This window comes from Petaurus breviceps, unplaced genomic scaffold, assembly GCF_028583685.1.
Source record: "Petaurus breviceps papuanus isolate PSGF00001 unplaced genomic scaffold, PetGlider_PUasm1.0 688, whole genome shotgun sequence".
NCBI lineage: Eukaryota > Metazoa > Chordata > Mammalia > Diprotodontia > Petauridae > Petaurus > Petaurus breviceps.
Window position 1 is genome coordinate 13,654,405 of NW_027186457.1, and position 18,606 is coordinate 13,673,010.

Sequence of the window (18,606 nt, forward strand, 5' to 3'; positions counted from 1 at the left end):
CCGCCGAGTCCCTCGAGCCGCGCTCCCTCTGGCCGTCCCAGAGGGTGGGGATGGGGCTGGAGATGGGGATGGGGAGGGAGGGGCGCCCGGCCCCGGCCCGCGCATGCGCCTTCCCATCCCCGGCGGGCGGGTGTGGGGGACGGTCGCCTGTCAGCGGAGCTCTCGCGGCTCGTGCGTTGACGCCGGTGGCTCCGGAGCGGTCGCGCCACGAGGGGACCGTGGAAGCCTCGCAGCTTCTCTCCAGCCACGGGGCGGAGTGGGCGTCGGGGCCGGGGCCGGAGGAAGCCCCCCCTCCGTCCCCGTCCCCCTCCCCGTCCTCGTCCCCGTCCCGCTCTCGGTCCCCCTCCCCACCCCCGGGGTCCCCCCCTTCATGGGCCGCCATCATGGCGGCTCTCTACCAGAGCTTGGACCTCTCGGGCTCTTCGGCGTCGTCCTCCCCGACCAAGCTCCTGGCGCTGAAGGACGTGCGGGACGTGAAGGAGGACACCACGCTGGACGAGAAGCTCTTCCTGCTGGCCTGCGACAAGGGTGAGAGCCGGCCCCGCCCCTGCCTCGGACCCGGGCCGGCCGGGGCGGGGCCGCGGGGCTCCCCACCTGCCCGGGACCCCGCCCCCGTCCCGCGGCCCCCGGGGGGGAAGGGCTGGGCCCGGCAGGGCCCCTGGCGGAAGCCCCTCGGCTAGTTTGGGACCCACGTGGAGTCCCCGTCCCGCCACTCACTTAGCGAGGTCCCGCGGATGGAAGGGGGTGTCCTGGGGAGTAGGCTCGCACTTCCCGGACCGGGCTCCCTCCCTGATGGGCGCGATGTCCCGGACCGAAGTGGCAGAGCCGGAATCCCCGTGCTGGTCTTGGCTCAGCCTTCTGCTTCCCCCGAGCGACCCTGGGCTGTTAGGAAAGGTTCGCTTCTCCTCCTCCTGCAGCCGAGCGCTCCTTAGCCTTCGGGCTGATGCGGAGGGGAGGCGGCGATCGGGGCAGGGGCGCCCAGCTAACTGGAGCCTCTTCCAAACTGATTTCTTAATCTGCTCCTTGAGGCTGCTCTCCTAGGAGGGCTTCTTACTCTGGGGTTCAGCAAGACAGTGTCTGAAACAAGTATGGAACAAAAGCGTAAGAGGGGTTCAGTGGAAAGGCAAACCATCGGAATCTTCCTGGACCAGTGACTTCACCTGTCAGCCTCGTAGATTAGAAAAAGATCATTCTGTAAACTTAGTGTATTGAATTTTATTGGGGCGTTTTGGGAAAAGTATATTTTATAATTGTTTACATCTGCATTTTTTTTCTGGAATGTAGATTTATCTGTTATAGCCTTTTTTCTAGTGATGGAAGTCATCAAAAGAGTGGGAAATTGTATAATATTTGCAAAGTGGGGTGGGTTTTTTGTTTATATATTAGAAAAATAAATAGAAACGTAAATTCTTCTAGATTCATGATACACTTTAAGGAATCTGGCAAAGAAACATCCAGACTTTCAAAACTGATACGTAATAGTTACCCTAATATATATTATTAGTTATTATGTCATTAGGAAAGAATTCTTTGCTTTGCAAATATTGAATGATGTATTTCTTTAATAGCAGTCATTCCCACTTAGTGTAAAATGCGATTTCATTTACATGACTTATTAGAACTATCTATGGGTATATATTAATGACTATATTGACATAATTGCATCTTTATTAGCAGGGTATTTTTTCTCAGGTAAATACTTTGTGTTAAAAGGTGCGTTACTTGTTTATGGCCTTTGTTCAGTATCTGCTGTGGACAGTCTTTGATTAAGCTAAAAAAATTCAAAGAATAATCAAATGCATTTTTCCCTCAAAGATTACGATATTTGAACTATGGGATATTACTTTACATTTTTGAATTAGCACTGGTGTATAGGGTTTGCTGTGTTCTCAAGTTTAGTACCATATTTTTCAGAGCACACACTTCCTTCACACTAGTAAATTCCTTAAAATTATCCTAGGTTTTAAGTTCTGAAACAGGTCTTAGGTTGAGTATTAGAACCAAAATTTTAATTGTAGAGGTTGCAATATACGTGAAAATTTGATCATAGTAAGTGGCATTCTATTTTTTCTTCCTGTGGAAATAAAGTTGCCAGAACAGTTCTGAGAGGGTGTAGCTGCAAATTTAGCAGCTGCTGTTGGGTAGCACTTTCCATGGTGTGCTCTGTGTGTGTTCTTGGATGTAGATGCCACTACCGGGATGGGGGTCCTTTTGACTATCACCTTACTGCCAAGCATTGTGGTTGAATTTTCTTCTTGAGACACTGAGAGGATGAAGGTCAGTGACTTTCTTGTCAAGGCATTCTCTGACTCTGAGGTAATAAGGATGGTCCAGAGAGTCACACTAGAGAGGAAGAAAAATAAAAAGTTGAAACCAAAAACCTACAGCAGCTGCTAAAACTAAAAACCTTTGCCTTTCCAGGACCATCACTAGATTACTCAGTACATGCAAGGGGAGTAGAAAGCTGCCCTCGTAGCCACACTTATTCACATCAGTTAATGTTTTTTTCATACACGTGCAATTGGTTATGTGCATATAATAGATTTATTCCTGTAGCTTTTCCCTGATTAACTTTTCATTCCGAAGTGGAGAAAAGTTATTCGGGCTTTTCAGTTTGGGTCTCCAATAATCGAAGTTAAGTGGCAAAAGTTATTGTAATTATCATTATTAGCTTTTTGGAGGGGGAAGGCAGGGCAATTGGGGTTAAGTGACTTGCCCAAGGTCACAGGGCTAGTTTTTGTGTTAAGTGTCTGAGGCTAGATGTGAACTCAGGTCCTCCTGACTCCAGGGCTGGTACTCTATTCACTGCACCACGTAGCTGCCCCAAGTTATTGTAATTTTAATCTCCTAGCATTTCATCTTTCAGCCACTTCATTGTTGTTTGGGATAAAAGATTTATTTCAAGGACCACCACTGTTTTATGATGAAGGATCTAGAAGGGTTATTTTTTTTATTAGACTTTTCTTTTTAGGTTTTTCTTTGAGGCCTAAAGCACTTTGGTTCCAGAAAGAATTAGGCATCTTCTACATTTAGCTCTTTTATTCTCAAACTAAGGAGAGTAAGGAAGATGAGAAGCAGGCTGGGCAGGGGTAGAGGAAGAATTGGTCAATTTATAACTCTTCCCTCATCCCAGGTGATATTAAGCAGCCTGCTTTTATTTTATTGTTTGTCCTAGAAGACCAAACAAGGCCTTTGTAGGGATATCCTTTAACAGCAGGAAATTAATTTTTAGTATTTTTTTCCCTTAACATTGGTAGTAGGTTAGAGTGAAATACCGTGAATTTTAACACGTGCATTTTGAATTGGGTTTAAATATATAATTTGCTTCAGGATCTGGTATATCACTTTACTGAAGAAAAACAGCATGTTTAGAAGTTACAGTTTTATAGTTAACATGTTTATGTAGACAATGGTGATAAGTATTTTTACTAAATTTTTCATTTTTATAAGCTCATTTTAAAGATTGTTTACCTTTTAGAAGAAAATATACAAATACATATGACCTCTTAAATATTGACTTACAAATTTTGGATTTGAGGGGTGGCTAGGTGGCTGCAGTGAGTCAGGAGGACCTGAGTTTGGTTCTGGCCTCAGACACTGAACACAAATAAACTAGCCCTGTAACCTTGGGCAAGTTACTTAAACCCCAATTGCCCTCAAAATAAACAAACAAACAAAAATTTCGAATTTGAAAGGTTTGAATTTGAAAAGTTGAAATAATAAAGATGATTTTCTATATTTCAGGCATTAAAAAAAACAAACCCAAAGTTGTCCCTTGGGATTAATTGGGAGAAATGGTATATTTTGTATACCTAAATTTAATACCTAAATTTTCATTAAAATGTGATTGAAATATAGCCATTCAATTTTTCCTTTGTATGTACTAAGTCAGTATTGTTAAACTTTTTCTTTGTGACCCTCACTAAATAAAAATTGTGAAAATCTACTCAAAATATCTATAATTTGAATGGCCACATCAAGTAAAACAGTTACTGCTTCCAATGCAAAGGTGAACACTTCTAGGATAAATTCTCTCATCAGTATGAACCACAAACTTCTTTTTGCAGGAGAAGAGAATATACAAAACCATTTTTTTTTTTAGGGAAAATTAATATAATCACATTCAGGGTGAGTTTAACTTGTTTTCTACATTTTTCTGAAAAAATGAACTTTGGTTTGTATTAAATTTAAACAGTTAAGATGAAGAAATAAGCAAGATATTCATATTATCAAAGTAAATATATGTCCAGGGCATTGGATTGTTGTTTTTTTAAAGAATCTTTTCATTCTGTAATAAACCCTCTTTGTATAAATTTTCCCTGTTGGTAAGAACTCTTGAAACAAAATTGCTTGGTTGCAGTGGGCGGTAAATGCCTCTTTACCCAGGTTTATCCTCCTATCTACCGTTTTGGTTAGTTGATGCCAGTGTAGGGAGGAGAAAACCAAGTTAATGAAGAACTGTATGTAAGTTTATGTAAGTTTAAAATGTAAGTTTAAAAAAAAACGGAGAAGAATGAGAATAGCTTTATTATTGTTGTATTTTTATAATATTATTATATTCTTCATTTTATAGATAAGGTAATTGTGGTCCATAGAAGGTAGTGGATACACACTAAGTGGCAGTGTCAGGATTCAAACCCTGGTCTATGAAATGCAGCCTTCTTTCCATGATGCTTCACCACAGAATGTAGGCCAGGGATCTAAACTTTGATTAGTAGAATGTGTGTATATCTTATACAGGGACACCTAAATACAGTCTGCCAAGGAGCACTACTTTAAATAGGGATTTAGTTCCAAATTGAGATAGAGATTTAGAGCCTATAGAGGAGATTTTAGAGCTTTTTGAGTAAAAGCACAGAACAGCTTTGAGGATCAGAGTGATTTTATTTTAGCGAAAGGGTAGAATGTGGTGGAAAAATTTAACAACTTCAGAATTTTAGGTGGGCAACATGGTAATAGAGGGTTGTTAATCTTGATTTAATGACTGTATGTGCAACAGTTAAAAAGACATCAAGCAGGAGAATAGATAAATGAGTGGTCTGTGCTAGATGATCTCTATGCTTTCTTATAGCTTAAAAATCTTCCACTTCTGTAAAAGAATGCTCTTTTCTAAATAGTTGGTGATAAGTATATGTTTTATGTAAATAAATTCTACATAAAGCTGTTCCTGATCTCTCCAGCTCCTAGTGCCCTCCCTTTCAAAATCATCTTGTATTTATTTTGAACATATTTTGCATATACTTATTAATGTGCTTGTCTTCCTAAATGGAATGTAAGCATCTTGCAGGCAGAACTGGATTCATTTTTATCTTTGTATTCTCAGTGCTTAGCACAGTACCTGGAATGTAGTAGACACATAGTAAACCCTTTTTGATTATTGATTTAATGACCCTGGGCTAGTGTTTGACAGATATGGCTGGATCATTCTAGAGAGTGGCCCCCTACAGTGGCCATCACTGCATAATTATTTCTCTGATTTGCTGCTGTCGGTATTGTATTGTATAGTGCCTTATTGTGGCACAAGAGGGGACTCTCTCTCCCCCATTTCTTAAAGGGTATACTGATAGAGTACAAGCTCTAATAGATTCTACCAAAATGAAAATGAAAAAGCTTTGGACCTAGTGACAAAACTGTCTGCTTTTCAAAGATCAGTCCAACTAAACGTATAGGGACTCATTACTAAGAAAGTTGGACATCAGGACATTGACCTAATGAAACAGATTAAAATATAGAGCAGTCCGCACTGTTGTACTGCCTCCCTGACTCTGATGGAAGGGGGTAATAAATTGGATTTATTCTGTTTGGCTCGAGAGAACTGGGCCAGGAACAATGGTTGGATGTTTCAAGGAGGCCAATTTAGATGACATTAAGAAAAACTTCCCCAACAATAAGAGCTGTCCCGTTTAGAGTGGGATGGCCTACCTCAAAAGATGTGTGTGTGTGAGGGTGTTTCCCCCTCCTTGGAGTTGTTCAAGTAATGGGTCAATAAACACTTGTCAGATACATTATAGTAGGGACTCCTTCTGTATATGGATTAGACGATGGTTCCTGAGGTCCTTTCCAGTTTTCAGATTCAGTGATTATTTGTTACAGATGAAGAAGTAAAAATCATACTAATAATACCATACCTGTATATATATATATATATATGTGTATATATATATATACACAGATATAAACATATATATCTTTAAGGTTTGTATAACACTTATCTCATTTGATCTTCACAACAGCTCTGTGATACAGGTACTATTATCTCCATTTTATAGGTTGAGAAACTATTACTGACAGAGGTTTAGTGACTTGCCCAGGGTCACACAGTAAATAAGTATATGAGGCAAAATTTGGACTCTTATTTGCCTGACAAGCATCTCACCTGGCTTCCATGAAGAATTTGACAAGATCCAAATGAAGCTGCTCTGTGACTTAATTGTGAAGGCAAGCAAAGGGGAACACATCAGAAATAAAGTTAAAAAATATGATTCATATTCAAGAAATGAAAGGACAAAGGCTTGATTACCTAGAAGCCTAGAACATGAATACTTTCGTAAAATCTGCTTGACTATCTTTTAAAAAATTTATTTTTTAAAATTTTCAATTCTGAATTCTCTTTCTTTCTCTTCCCCTCCCCCATCCATTGAGAAGGCTAGAAAAACAAAATCCATTACAAACATATATAGCTATACAAAACAAATTCTTACATTAGCCATGTCCCTTAAAAAATGAGAAAAGAAAACATGCTTCAATGTGTACTATGAGTCCATTGGCTCTCTCTCCAGAGGTGGATTGCATATTTCATTATAAATCTTTTGGAATTATGGTTGGTCATTATGTTGATCAGTTACTAAGTTTTAGAGTTGGTTATCTTTACAATATTTTTATCGTAAAAATTGTTTTCCTAGTTCTGCTCACTTCACATCAGTTCATATAGTAAGCCTTCCTTGGTGGTTTTTTTTAACTCTCTCATCATTTTTTTATGACTCCAAAATATTCAATCATATTCATATGACATAATTTGCTCAACCATTCACCATTTGATGAGCATCCCTTCAGTTTCCAGTTCTTTGCTACTATAAATTTTTTTGTACTTTAGGATCATTTTCCTCTTTTATAAAAAATCTTTTTGAGATATAAATCTGGTAGTGGTATTGCTAGTTCAAAGGGTATGCGTGGTTTAATAGTTTTTTGGGGCATAATTCCAAATTGCTTTCCAAAATGATTTGGACCAGTTTACAGCTCTACACATCATGCATTTAAGTATTTGTTTTCCTGTAACCCAACGTTTGTCATTTTCCTATTTTTTGGTCAGCTTAGCCGATCCGATGGGTGTAAGGTGTACCTCAGAGTTATTTTAAAGTTCTCTCATTATTGGTGATTTGAGCATTTTTTCATATATCTATTAATAGCTTGGATTTCTTCCTCTGCAAATTGCCTGTTCATATCCTTTGTACATTTATCGATTAGGGAATGACAGATTTTACTCAGTTTCCTCCAAAATTTATAAATGAGACCTGTATCAGAGAAACTTACTGTAAAGATTTTTTTTAACCTAGTTTCCTGCTTATGATCTAGTTTTAACAGAATTGGTTTTGTTTGTGTAAAAACTTTTTACTTAACTATCTTTTAGTAGTATTAGAGAGGGAGTTGGCCTTCATGCCAGGAAGCCTGATGTCCAAGTCCCTTTGGGCTCCCTCCCAACCTTTCAGTGCTCTAGGCAATCTCTAAGCCTCTTAAGTTTCAGGAAAGGTCCTGACCTGTTGGTAGAGGAAGTTTCCTTGCCCAAGAGTTCCTTTTATATCAATGAAAGCACAAGCCCAGCCCTTACCCCTATCCTGCCTTTTAAACTGTCAGAACAGTTACCAACACAAGTTATTTTGGAATCAGCTGTCAGTATATATTCTGATCATCAGCTGGTTAGAGAAAAAGTTAAAATCAGTGCTACATTGGGAGAAAAGCACACATGTGAGAAGCATATACTATGTGCTGTTATTACAATAGATCTAACTCAACACTTGAAAATTGACAGCTGAAAAAATAGGAAACACAAAAGTGAAGATATTGATCCAAACTCTTTCTCAGAGAAATCTAACTGATGGAAAATAATCATCATAATGATGAAGTTGAGAGCCCAGAAATTGTCTTAGCCGTGAAATACTTCATCTCATTAGATGGAGAGCCATGACAGAAAAAGCTTTAGAATATTAAGTTCAGTATGGAAGATTGTAAACAGTATCACCAAAATGATAAAAAGCAGGTGATAAGGGGAAACACTTACAGATAGCTTGGTATGAAGCTCAGGCAGTTTTGTAGGTGAAACTAGAAAGGGGTACAGCAAATAGGGCATGGAATGAATCTACCAACATTTCAATCATAATCTGTTCCCACTGGCAACAACAATAAAATCTTCACATTTGGTCTCTGGTAACTCAGAACTCAGTATGAGAAAGTGGCTTTGGCATTTAAGAGTATGAATTTGGTCTGATCTTCATCAGACCCAAGTCCTTAAGAAATTTGTTTTAAGGTGATACTACTGAGGGAAAATTTTTGAAGATAGCAGTTGTTTTTTTTTTTTTTTATCAAGGTAGTGGAATGAAAGGTTAGAAGGGAGTCAAATTATCACCCCTAAGAAAACAGCAGTGGAAAACACTAAAAATTGCTCAAACCTCTATATAAAATCACCACCCTTACAAAAAAGTAAAATAGAAAATGACCAAAATAAAGAACTAATACAGTTCAATATTGTGGAGTAGAGAAACAGCTAATATAGCAGCAAAATAGATGGAAACAGAAACTACTGGTTATCTTAAGAGTTGCCATAAAAGGGATGCCTACCAAAAAGACATTTAAGCAAGAAATAACATTGTTAAGAAAGTTAAAAGAGCAAAAAAAAACCCCCAAAACTTTAGAACAGGAAATCATTGGAGAAACAAAAGAAAAATTAAAAGATGTTTAAAATAAATTGAAAATAATAATGAAAATTGCCAAAATGGAACACATAATAGATTTTTCTAAATAGATATTAAACGATTACATTAAAGTAATGGAACAAATTATAGATGGTACTTTATCAGTAGGGCCAGGTAGGATTGAGAGGCAAAGCAACAATATAGTGAATAGAGAACTGAACTTAAGAGTCAGGAAGGACCTGTTTTGAATCATCCTGAAGACACTCCATCATTTCTGGCAAATCACTTAACTTCACCTGGCCTCCTCTAAGGTCCTTTTCATTTCTAAATGTATGATCCTATGATCCAAATTACAGCAGCTAACAGCCCATGTCACTGCTATTTCTATAAACTTACAAAATCCCTTATGTACATATCAAGGGTATTCTTGATGAAAACATGCAAAAGGAACAGACTGGCTTTTGCATATACTTTCCCAAAATGTGTCATCTCCACAGTCATATAACTGATGCAGTGTGGTGCATAAAAGATCATACTGAGTCTGTTGTTTGAGTTTTTTAAAAAGCATTTGACTTGGTAGAACAAAATGCAGTATAAAAGCTTGCTTCAAACTAAGTGTCTTCTTCGCAGAAGGTAAAAATCACGCATGCCAAGATTATATGTCAGGTACATATTTCCATCTTTGTTCACAGAAAATACTTTGATGAATTATCTGCAGAGTATCAGCATTAGGTGAGGATAAAAACCCAGGTTTGCCAGGCCAGTATCAAGTAAAAGGATACTTAATTGGTGGCAGGCGGGTTCCATAACTGAATGGGGGGGTGGGGGGGGACCAGGCAGGATCACATTTAGAAACTGTGCTTTTAACAATCTCAGTTGGCTTGCTACTACAAAACTCCTTGGGAAGGTTATATAATGGATCCTTGTATAAGGTATTACCTATGTTTTGGACTAAATGGCCTGAAATTCTTTGTGTGGCAGGAAAGGGAGGGGCTGGCCATGTAGTAAAAGTTAGCAATAATAAATGGGACAACCCAAATATTGCATTGCTACTCATTAAATATTTAAAAACAAAAAAATCAGAAGCCTTCCATACTTTGGATAGCCCATTTTGGGGGATTTATATAAACTTCAGGATCATGCAGGATGAAAAGGTATGTAGGAATTGAGTAACCAAAGTATGAGATTATTTATTCGTTGAAGTAGTTCCCTTGGTGTCTAGTATTGTGATATGCACAAAATATTTAGGGTAGTAGGTTTTGTAGCTAGAAGGGACTTTAGAGATAATCTAGTCTTTAAATTTCTCAATTTTTTTTTTGCCTTATTTTTGGAAGGGGGAGGGCAGGGCAAATGGGATTAAGTGACTTGCCCAAAGTCACACAGCTAGTATGTGTTATGTATGTGAGGTTGGATTCAAACTCAGGTCCTCCTGACTCCAGGGTTGGTGCTTTATTTACTGCACCCCTTAGCCATCCCATTTCTCAGTTTTAAAGAAGGGATTGACATGGCCAAGGTTGTTCAGGTTGTAGTAAGTAGCAGAGTTGGGATTTGGGCCCATGTTTTCTGTTCCCAAATTTGACGATTAACTTTCTGAAGAGGAACTTTTCACAATTTAGAAGTCTATTTTTCAGATAACAGACACAAAATTCATTTCTAGTCCCATATTTTTGAAGCCTTTTTGGCCTAGCAGGGCTCTGTAGAGCTTCTGATTTACCTTCATAACCTAGAGAATATAGGGTCACCTACAGACCAATATAAAACTTTGGAGTTCTCCTTCAGTGGAGGTTATAAATGTTTGGTGAATTGTTAAATTAAATGAACTCTGGCTGTGTATGCCTTACAAGTCTGTTATAACCTTGTATAAAGTTAATATGTTTATTTGGGAGGCATTTCAGCTAAGTATAGTCAGTTTAAGACCTTATTGTACTCTTAAGAAACCAGATCCTCTCTTTAAGGCTTTCTAAGCCTTCTAATTTGCTTAAAAGCAGTTAAGCCAGCTAATGAAGTAAATGTGAGGGGGAAAAAAAAGACCAGACACTTTTTTTCCCTCCCTAAAGAGAAAAGTACCTGGAAAGTAATGTGTGAGTTCTAGGGAAGTCAGAAATTTGTTTTGTTTTGTAATTTTCTTAACTGTTTGCTGGGGGATCTATATGTTAGATCACTGGGCTCAACAACAGTATTAGATGTAAGTAGAGTAAGCAAACCAGCTTTGTAGTATGACTTACAGGGTTTGAGGACTCTAATCTTTTCATTTCAACCTGTTGTTGATGCGACAAGAATTTCCATTGGAGTTTAATTTATTTGGTTTGAAATAAAACTTGGTTCCTTGTTAAAATTCAGATAACTCCTTGGAATGCTAACACACTAAGCTGCTATTATTAGCATCTAAGTATAAATTAATTTTTCCAAACTTTCCTGTTTATGTGAGAACATATTGATTGGAGATGGAGAGTGGAGCATGAAGAAAGAGGCCTAAAACATAAAACATTGTTGGGTATGGCAGGTGGTGGGTGAGGGCTTAAAGTACCTAGTATTTGAAAGTATAACATGCACATGGGGTAGAAAGCTATTTGTTAAGAATAAGGAGAAATGGTAAAGAAAGAGAGCACCAGGGAACATTTTTCCATTGGGGATTAGAATCATTGTTCATTTAAAAATGGGAAAATTGGATAGCTCTTTGGGAAAAAAAGTATTTGGAAGCATACTTTGTATCATCTACAATAAAGTTGTAAACAAATCAGCAATTTAAATATGAAAAAATTCATAAAATACTAAATAAAAAGGAGTAATATATTGTCTTAATTATAGAAGTTAGGGATATTTTTAGCCTTCAAAGAAATCAACAGAAGCATAATAAATGGGTTTGATTTTATAAAGATTAAAGGATTTTGCTAAAGAAAAAACTATTTCTTAATGGAATGGGAATGACTGAAAAAGCTATGGTAAATTAATTATAGAAGCCAAATTGTCTTAAGTACTTCCATTTTTAAAAATTGCCCTCCATTAGACTTAAAGCAAGGGAAAATGTGTTTCTCCCTACCAGTTTTGCAGAAACTGTCTCTTAGCAAGGTTGTGTAATGTTAATGGGATATAAGATCTTCCCCACCCATTAATAGACCTCACTTGGAGCCCATTAAGGGAAACTTGCTTAGGGGAGGGCTTGGTTGATGGAAAGCTTTTACACCTTTTGTTAATTTCTAATTAGGCACTGAGTCCTGAGGGTTGTGATGCCCTCTGGCTCTAAAGAAAAGAGTATATATACTCTGATGTTAGCATTTTGCTTTGGGGCTCACTCTTGAAAGAGTGTTCTTGTGATTTGATCAGATGAGACTCTGGGTAGCCATTAAGGAACCACCACACACCCCCCCCCCCCCTTTGGAAAAAAAAAACATGTTGGTGCTTCTCTATTTCTCTGCTTGTATTTTCTCTATTATTTTTTGTTTGGATTTTCTCTGAAGTTCAGGGTGCTGATTTTTCCCCTGAACTAATGAATGTAATTAAAAAAAGACTGCTGATCCCTTGAATCTTTCCTTCCTAAAGCAGATCTAAGAACCTATACCAGCAGCCATCCTGGATATGCCAGTGTGGTTACCACTACAGGTTGTTGTCTACTTTAAAACTTTGAACAATCTGATTTGCCAATGGAAGGTTGGTATTTATTCCATAGCCACATGTGATGGAATATTATTGTAGGCCATGAAATGATGAAAATGAAGAATTCAGAGTAACATGTGAAAATTTATGTAACCTGATGAAAAGTGAAATAAAGTAAAAAGAATAATATACACAAGAGCTACAACAATATAAATGAAAATGTCACTAAAGGGTAGTTAACTCTGTGTAACTGAAAAAACCACTGGAGAGAAAGAGAAAGGATAACACAGATAATGAATCATACCTCTGTTCTCAAAGCACTGCTAGTTTGGTCATTATTTGGACAAAATATATTACATACTTTTAGTTGGGGGTCTTACTGGATTTTTTGCATAATTGTCAGTGGGACAAATTCGACCTGGAAGAAGAGGAGAATTTGTCTTCTCAGAAATAACTGATGTAAATATAGTCATGCTTTTTATCTAAAAGAAATTTCTATTAAAAAAAAGGAAAGATTGAAGAGAAACATTTGAAGTAATCATATTGGACAGAAATCCAGTACCCAGAATCTAAAAGGAGCTGACCTCTACAAAACTACATTTAAAAATACATTTCCCAATGCAGTTCAAAGGACTAGGCAATTTATAAAAGAAGAAATGAAAATTATTAATAAATATGTGAAAGGATGCCCCAAATTCACTAATCATAGAATGGTGAATTGAGAATCTTAAGATACTACTTTATTCTATAGAATGACAAAAATGTGTTTTAAAAGATAAAATCCAATATTAGTGGAGTTGGGAGAAATGGGCACTATCATATATTTTGGTGGGTGTTGAGACGAAAATAAGTAGTTGTAAACAAAAACTGATTTGCCTTTCTACCCATCAACTGTATTGCTAGGATTCTATCCCAAGAATATTAGGAGAAAACTTGATCTCTATATATTGTCTCTAAAAGCATATTCATAGCTGTTTTATTTGTAATTTAAAAAAAAACTGGAAGCCATTTAAAATGGAGAATGGCTAATGGAATCAGCTCTTATGAGTTTGTAAGAGCCAATTTTTAAATTTTCAAGTGTGAGCATTTACACCATGGAAATCAGCAAGCCATAAAACAAGGCTTGATTTCCTAGTTTGTTGATTGCCTAGACTTAATACAGTGATGAAGAAAATATTAACAATACAGATTAAACTTTAAAATCTTTTGTGCCTTTTTGGAGAGCTAATTGTTAAACATTTACCAGCATACCACTGATTATAAATTATGCTATATTAATGTAATTGAATATTTTTGTGCTATAGATAAATATGAAACATGTCAAGGAAATATGAAAAAAACCTTTATGAGGTATTTTAGGGTGAAATTAGCAATATCAGAATCTCATATACACTGACTATATATATATTTCATATATATATTTAAAGTAAGTAAAAATGACAAGAAAACTAAAGATGATGGAATTCCAAGACAAGCTTGGGAAGAAGATACAGCAAAATTACTTTGAAAGCTTATTTTTTAATTCATTTAATTCCATCTCATTAAAGGTTAATAATAGATTGGTTAAGCTGTCACCCCTTGATTTACATGTTCATTTGATTGTTTTTGTTAATGTTAACTATATAATAGGAATAGCTTTAAGTTTTTTCTTCAATCCTGAGTTTGTATTTTTCTTGACAGATTATGTCAGATTTATCTCCTTGTTGGCTTAGATGACCTTTTGAGGTATTAACACTCATCATCCTGTATCCTAACTACTATATATTTCCCTTAGTCATTAGTAACATTTGCTTAGTTCAAAAACTGGGTTTTAGCACAACCACTAACTATGTTTATGCCATTGAGTGCTTCCTGAGCTTTTTTTGACCTATGATAACAGTTTTGAAAGATGACCTCTTTACCTTGGACTTTTTAACTCTTTCCCCTTGTTTTTCAAAACTATATTTTCTCTTGATATTTTATATAAATTTTCTTGCACTTTTCACTTACTTCTCTTCTTATGGACCCCTTATCTTACTTTTCTTATCTGTATATGTGTGCTTTTGGTCATACTGCATTAAATTCTTCATACAGTAACAATAATGCAGTTCAACTTTCCAAAGTCATTTTAAATTCTCGTCTGTATTATGAATATATTATACTTAATGAAATTGGCCTTTTCAGTTTTTTGGTTTTTATGTTTTGTTTATTCTGCATCAATAGAGTTTGTTTTCTTAAATGAGATGGTAATTTATTCTGAGCAAGGAAATACTCAGATATTTCTTTGTACATTTCTAATAAGGTTTTCTTGAATAAAAAATAAAGTGAATTTGCTTTTTAGTATATTAAATAAGTAAAATAATTAACTCCATTTATTTTTACAGCCTTTCACTGTTTAATGTACCATAGATATTAAATCATGTTTGTATATTGGTTGTTTAGGTGACTATTATATGGTTAAAAAGCTCTTGGAGGAAAACAGTGCAGGTGATATGAACATAAATTGCGTAGATGTGCTTGGGAGGAATGCTGTTACCATAACAATTGAAAATGAAAACTTGGATATTCTACAGCTTCTTTTGGACTACGGTTGTCAGGTAAAAGGCTAAATAATTTTATTTGATAACAGATAACTCAGGTATTTAGGTTTTCTAGTTTTCCTTCCTTTTGGATTCGGATTCATTTTTATAAGTCATAAAACGCATTTTCCCATGGGAACTGCATATATTATGCTTCATTTCTCTACTCCTTTAGTTTTTCTCAGTTGTATTCCATATAATGTGGTCATAGTACCATGACTGACATGCTGAAGGACTCGTTTTATTTTTTGTGTTTTTACAAGGGTGCTTAGTAGTATAGTATATTTCTTCCCAAGAATAATAAAATGTTTCTCTAGAATTAGGAGAACAACGTTTTCTGTATTCCAAGACAATTTTAGTGTTGTAATAGCAAATTTTATCACTGTCTTATGAAACTGTTTCCATTTTGACCATTTTTTCTCATGTTAACTTTTATCAAACTTTCTTTTCTTTTCTTTTGCCTGAAATCTTATCTGTTTGGTCACAGATTAAGGTAAATGATCATTTCCTGGAAAATTTGATCTTTTCTGTTTATCTGCAGATCAGCTCAGGTAGAAGGACAGGGATGAGAATATATATTTGCCAAGAACTAGAAGAATTCAACTAGAGGTCCAAAATAACTTAATATCTATTGGTTTTCTCTTTTTTAGTTAGGTTTAAATGAGACTTAATGCTTTGGATGAATTATTTGTCTGCAGGTGTGTGCATGAAGATATTAGGTGGTATGATGATAAAAGTAATTGTTTTACATTTATGAAAACTGTCTTAGTATTTTATTATAATTTCATCTCTGAGCTTTATGTATAATGGTACAAAATATTTGATTAGAAAAGAGTTGAAGATTAGGAATTATACATATATAACCTGTACTTATCTATATAATATTTATAAATGTAAGTTAGCTCCTATACACCTACCTATGTCTGCATATGTACATAAACACATACATGCATGTATATGTGTGTATATGATAAAATGTGGGGTGTGTGTCTACATATACATATGTGTGTATACATACACATACATATATATACATACATGAGAGGCTGCTTGGCTTAGTGCATGAAAGACTAACTTCATACTCGGGAAGACTTAGGTTCAGGTTTTGCCTTTGACACATGTTAGCTGCATGGTTATGGGCAAATTATATGTCACCTCAGAGTCAAACTGAAGAACAATAACAAATTTAAGATGACAAGAAAATATAGGATAGATTTCAGAAAAAGTTTATGTAAAAATGATTAAGATAAAAGAAAATTTTAAAGAATAAGATTCAGTTATATGGAAAATTTAGTCATGTGAGATATTTCCTGGAAAAAAATTATATTTTACTACATTTATCTGTGTATATATTATACATGTGTTTATATATGTATATATACACACATATGTGCTATATATGTGTGTATGTGTATTTATTTATACTATTTAGCTTACTCATCTAATCAGTTGACAGATATTCAAGGTACTATTATAAGTGGATATTAAAAAGAAATAAAAGACATAGTTCTTGCTTTAAAGGAACTTAGTATAAGGGACATGATTTGGGATGTAAGGCATATAAATGTAAGAGGACATTTGGTGAATATTAAATGAACAGGACTTTAAATGATGAAGAAATTATTATGGTTTGGCTTAGTTAAGAAGGGCTTCATGAAGGAAATGGGAATCATATTGTACCTTGAAGGTAAGTTGAGAGGAGTGAGGTGAACTAATGTGTGGAGAGAAGAAACAAGTTGTGTTTGTAAGACAGTTTATATACCCACCTGTTTAGAACTAGAAGGTAGTGGGAAATATTACTTTAAAGATGATTTTGGGCCAAATTCTAGAAGACCTTAAATACCAACCCAAGGAGTTTGAAATTTTATCCTTCAAGCACCAGGAACTGTTGATGCTTTAAGAGCAGGAGAACGTAATGAATAATGAATGATATGTTAGGAAGATTAATCTGATGAATTTTTGTAGATAGATTAGTAATTGAAGTACAAAGTAATAAGGTCCTGAACTATAATGTTGGCATTATGAATTTAAAGGAAAGAATAGATGTGATAGATTTTATGAAGCAAGAATCACTAGGAGTTGGTGAATGAATATATGGGGCAGAGGGAGGAAGGGAAGAGATAGATAGTGAGGGAGAGGGAGAAGTCAAAGATTGCTTGGAATTTTTTAACTTGGGTGACTTTGACAATGATGGGACTATTAATATAAATCAAAAAGACAGGAGAAGGAGGCCAGTTTTAAGGAGGAATGTTAACTTTGGTTTTAGGTATTTTGAGTTTCGGACAATAGAGGGATACCAGAGTGAGATATCCAAGGCATTCAGAGATTGCAGAACTGGATCTGAGGTCAGAGATGGAGATAAGAAACGTAGGGGTCATGTACATAGAAGTTATGTTTGGAACTGAAATAAGTGAATGAGATCTTCATTGGAGAGATTGTAGGGAACTCAGGGCCAAGGACTCCACTGGGGGAGAACATCCATGTTTGGGAGACCAAACAAGGGAGACAACAGCAAAAAATGCAAAAAGAAGTTATCAAGGTAGGAAGAGAATCAAGCATCCATGCCAAGAGGAGAATTTCATGAAACAAAAAGTGGTTCACATTATCAAGTGTTGTCAAGAGAACAAGGAGAATGAGAACCTGAAAAGAGCCACTGACTTTGATAGAGGGAAGTCAGTATTTATTAAGTAGTATATAAAGTACTTTTGTAATCCTTAAAGTGCTATAGAAGTGTTAATTATTGTTAAGGAATGTGTGGGTGGATAGTGAGGAAAAGGAGGTAGCAGGTGTAGATCACTCCTTTGAGAAATTTGACAGTAAAAAGGAGGAGAGAATAACTAGGGAGTAAGGTAGAGAATGTAGGAGAGTTAAGGAAAGTCTTTTTTCAAGGTAGAGGAAACCTGGGCATGTTGGTAGGTAGAAGAAAGGAACAAATGAAGAGGGAGAAATTTGAGAAAGAAGACAATTCTAGGGAAAAAGCGACTTTTAGGGAAAAGGAAGAGAGAAATGGGATTAGTAGCAGAGGTGGAGAGTGAAGTGAACTTTGAAGTAAGAATATTTGTGTAGGAAAGAATGCAAGAATGGGTGGAGAGGTAGTTTGAGTTGGAGAGGATGGCTTTGGTTGTTTCAATAGCATGTACACAAAAGCAGATAGAAAAAGACTGCTACATGGGGAAATGTGGGAGACAAAGTTAGTGGGAAAATGTTATATATCTGTATATTTTAATCTTTATATAGCCTGTTAGGATATAACTACATGAAGGAAGATATCTCTTGTTACAAAGTGGTTAATAAAGTAATGCTTCATTTATCTAACACTTGATACTAGTGTATTTTCTATAGAAATGAAGTTTATTCCCTTAAGTATCTGAACTTTTTTATATTTACCATCTTATGGAAACTTTTCTAAAATATATTATACATTTGTCTCTCTTCTTAAATAGAATATATCTTTTGGATTAGGCCTGTATTTCCATCATAATAGAAATGAGTTTATTTTGAAACAACTTTGAAGGATCAGGTCCATAATTATGAACTATAAAATGCAG

At 36.1% G+C, this 18,606-nt stretch overlaps 1 protein-coding gene across 5 annotated transcripts in view; it reads left to right on the plus strand.

Annotated features, from left to right (window-relative positions):
• The first annotated feature begins 50 nt into the window (after nucleotides 1-50).
• The window catches only part of TRPC1 (transient receptor potential cation channel subfamily C member 1), a 67,451-nt gene continuing 48,895 nt past the window's right edge, over nucleotides 51-18,606 (plus strand). For 3 of the 5 annotated variants that reach the window (XM_069104686.1, XM_069104685.1, XM_069104687.1), the window contains exons 1-2: nucleotides 63-528; nucleotides 14,922-15,076. In XM_069104686.1, the coding sequence (XP_068960787.1) occupies nucleotides 63-528; nucleotides 14,922-15,076 (621 nt within the window). Of the gene's footprint in view, nucleotides 529-10,872; nucleotides 12,555-14,921; nucleotides 15,077-18,606 lie in introns of those variants that run through there. The other 2 variants (XM_069104684.1, XM_069104688.1) reach the window with 2 other exon arrangements.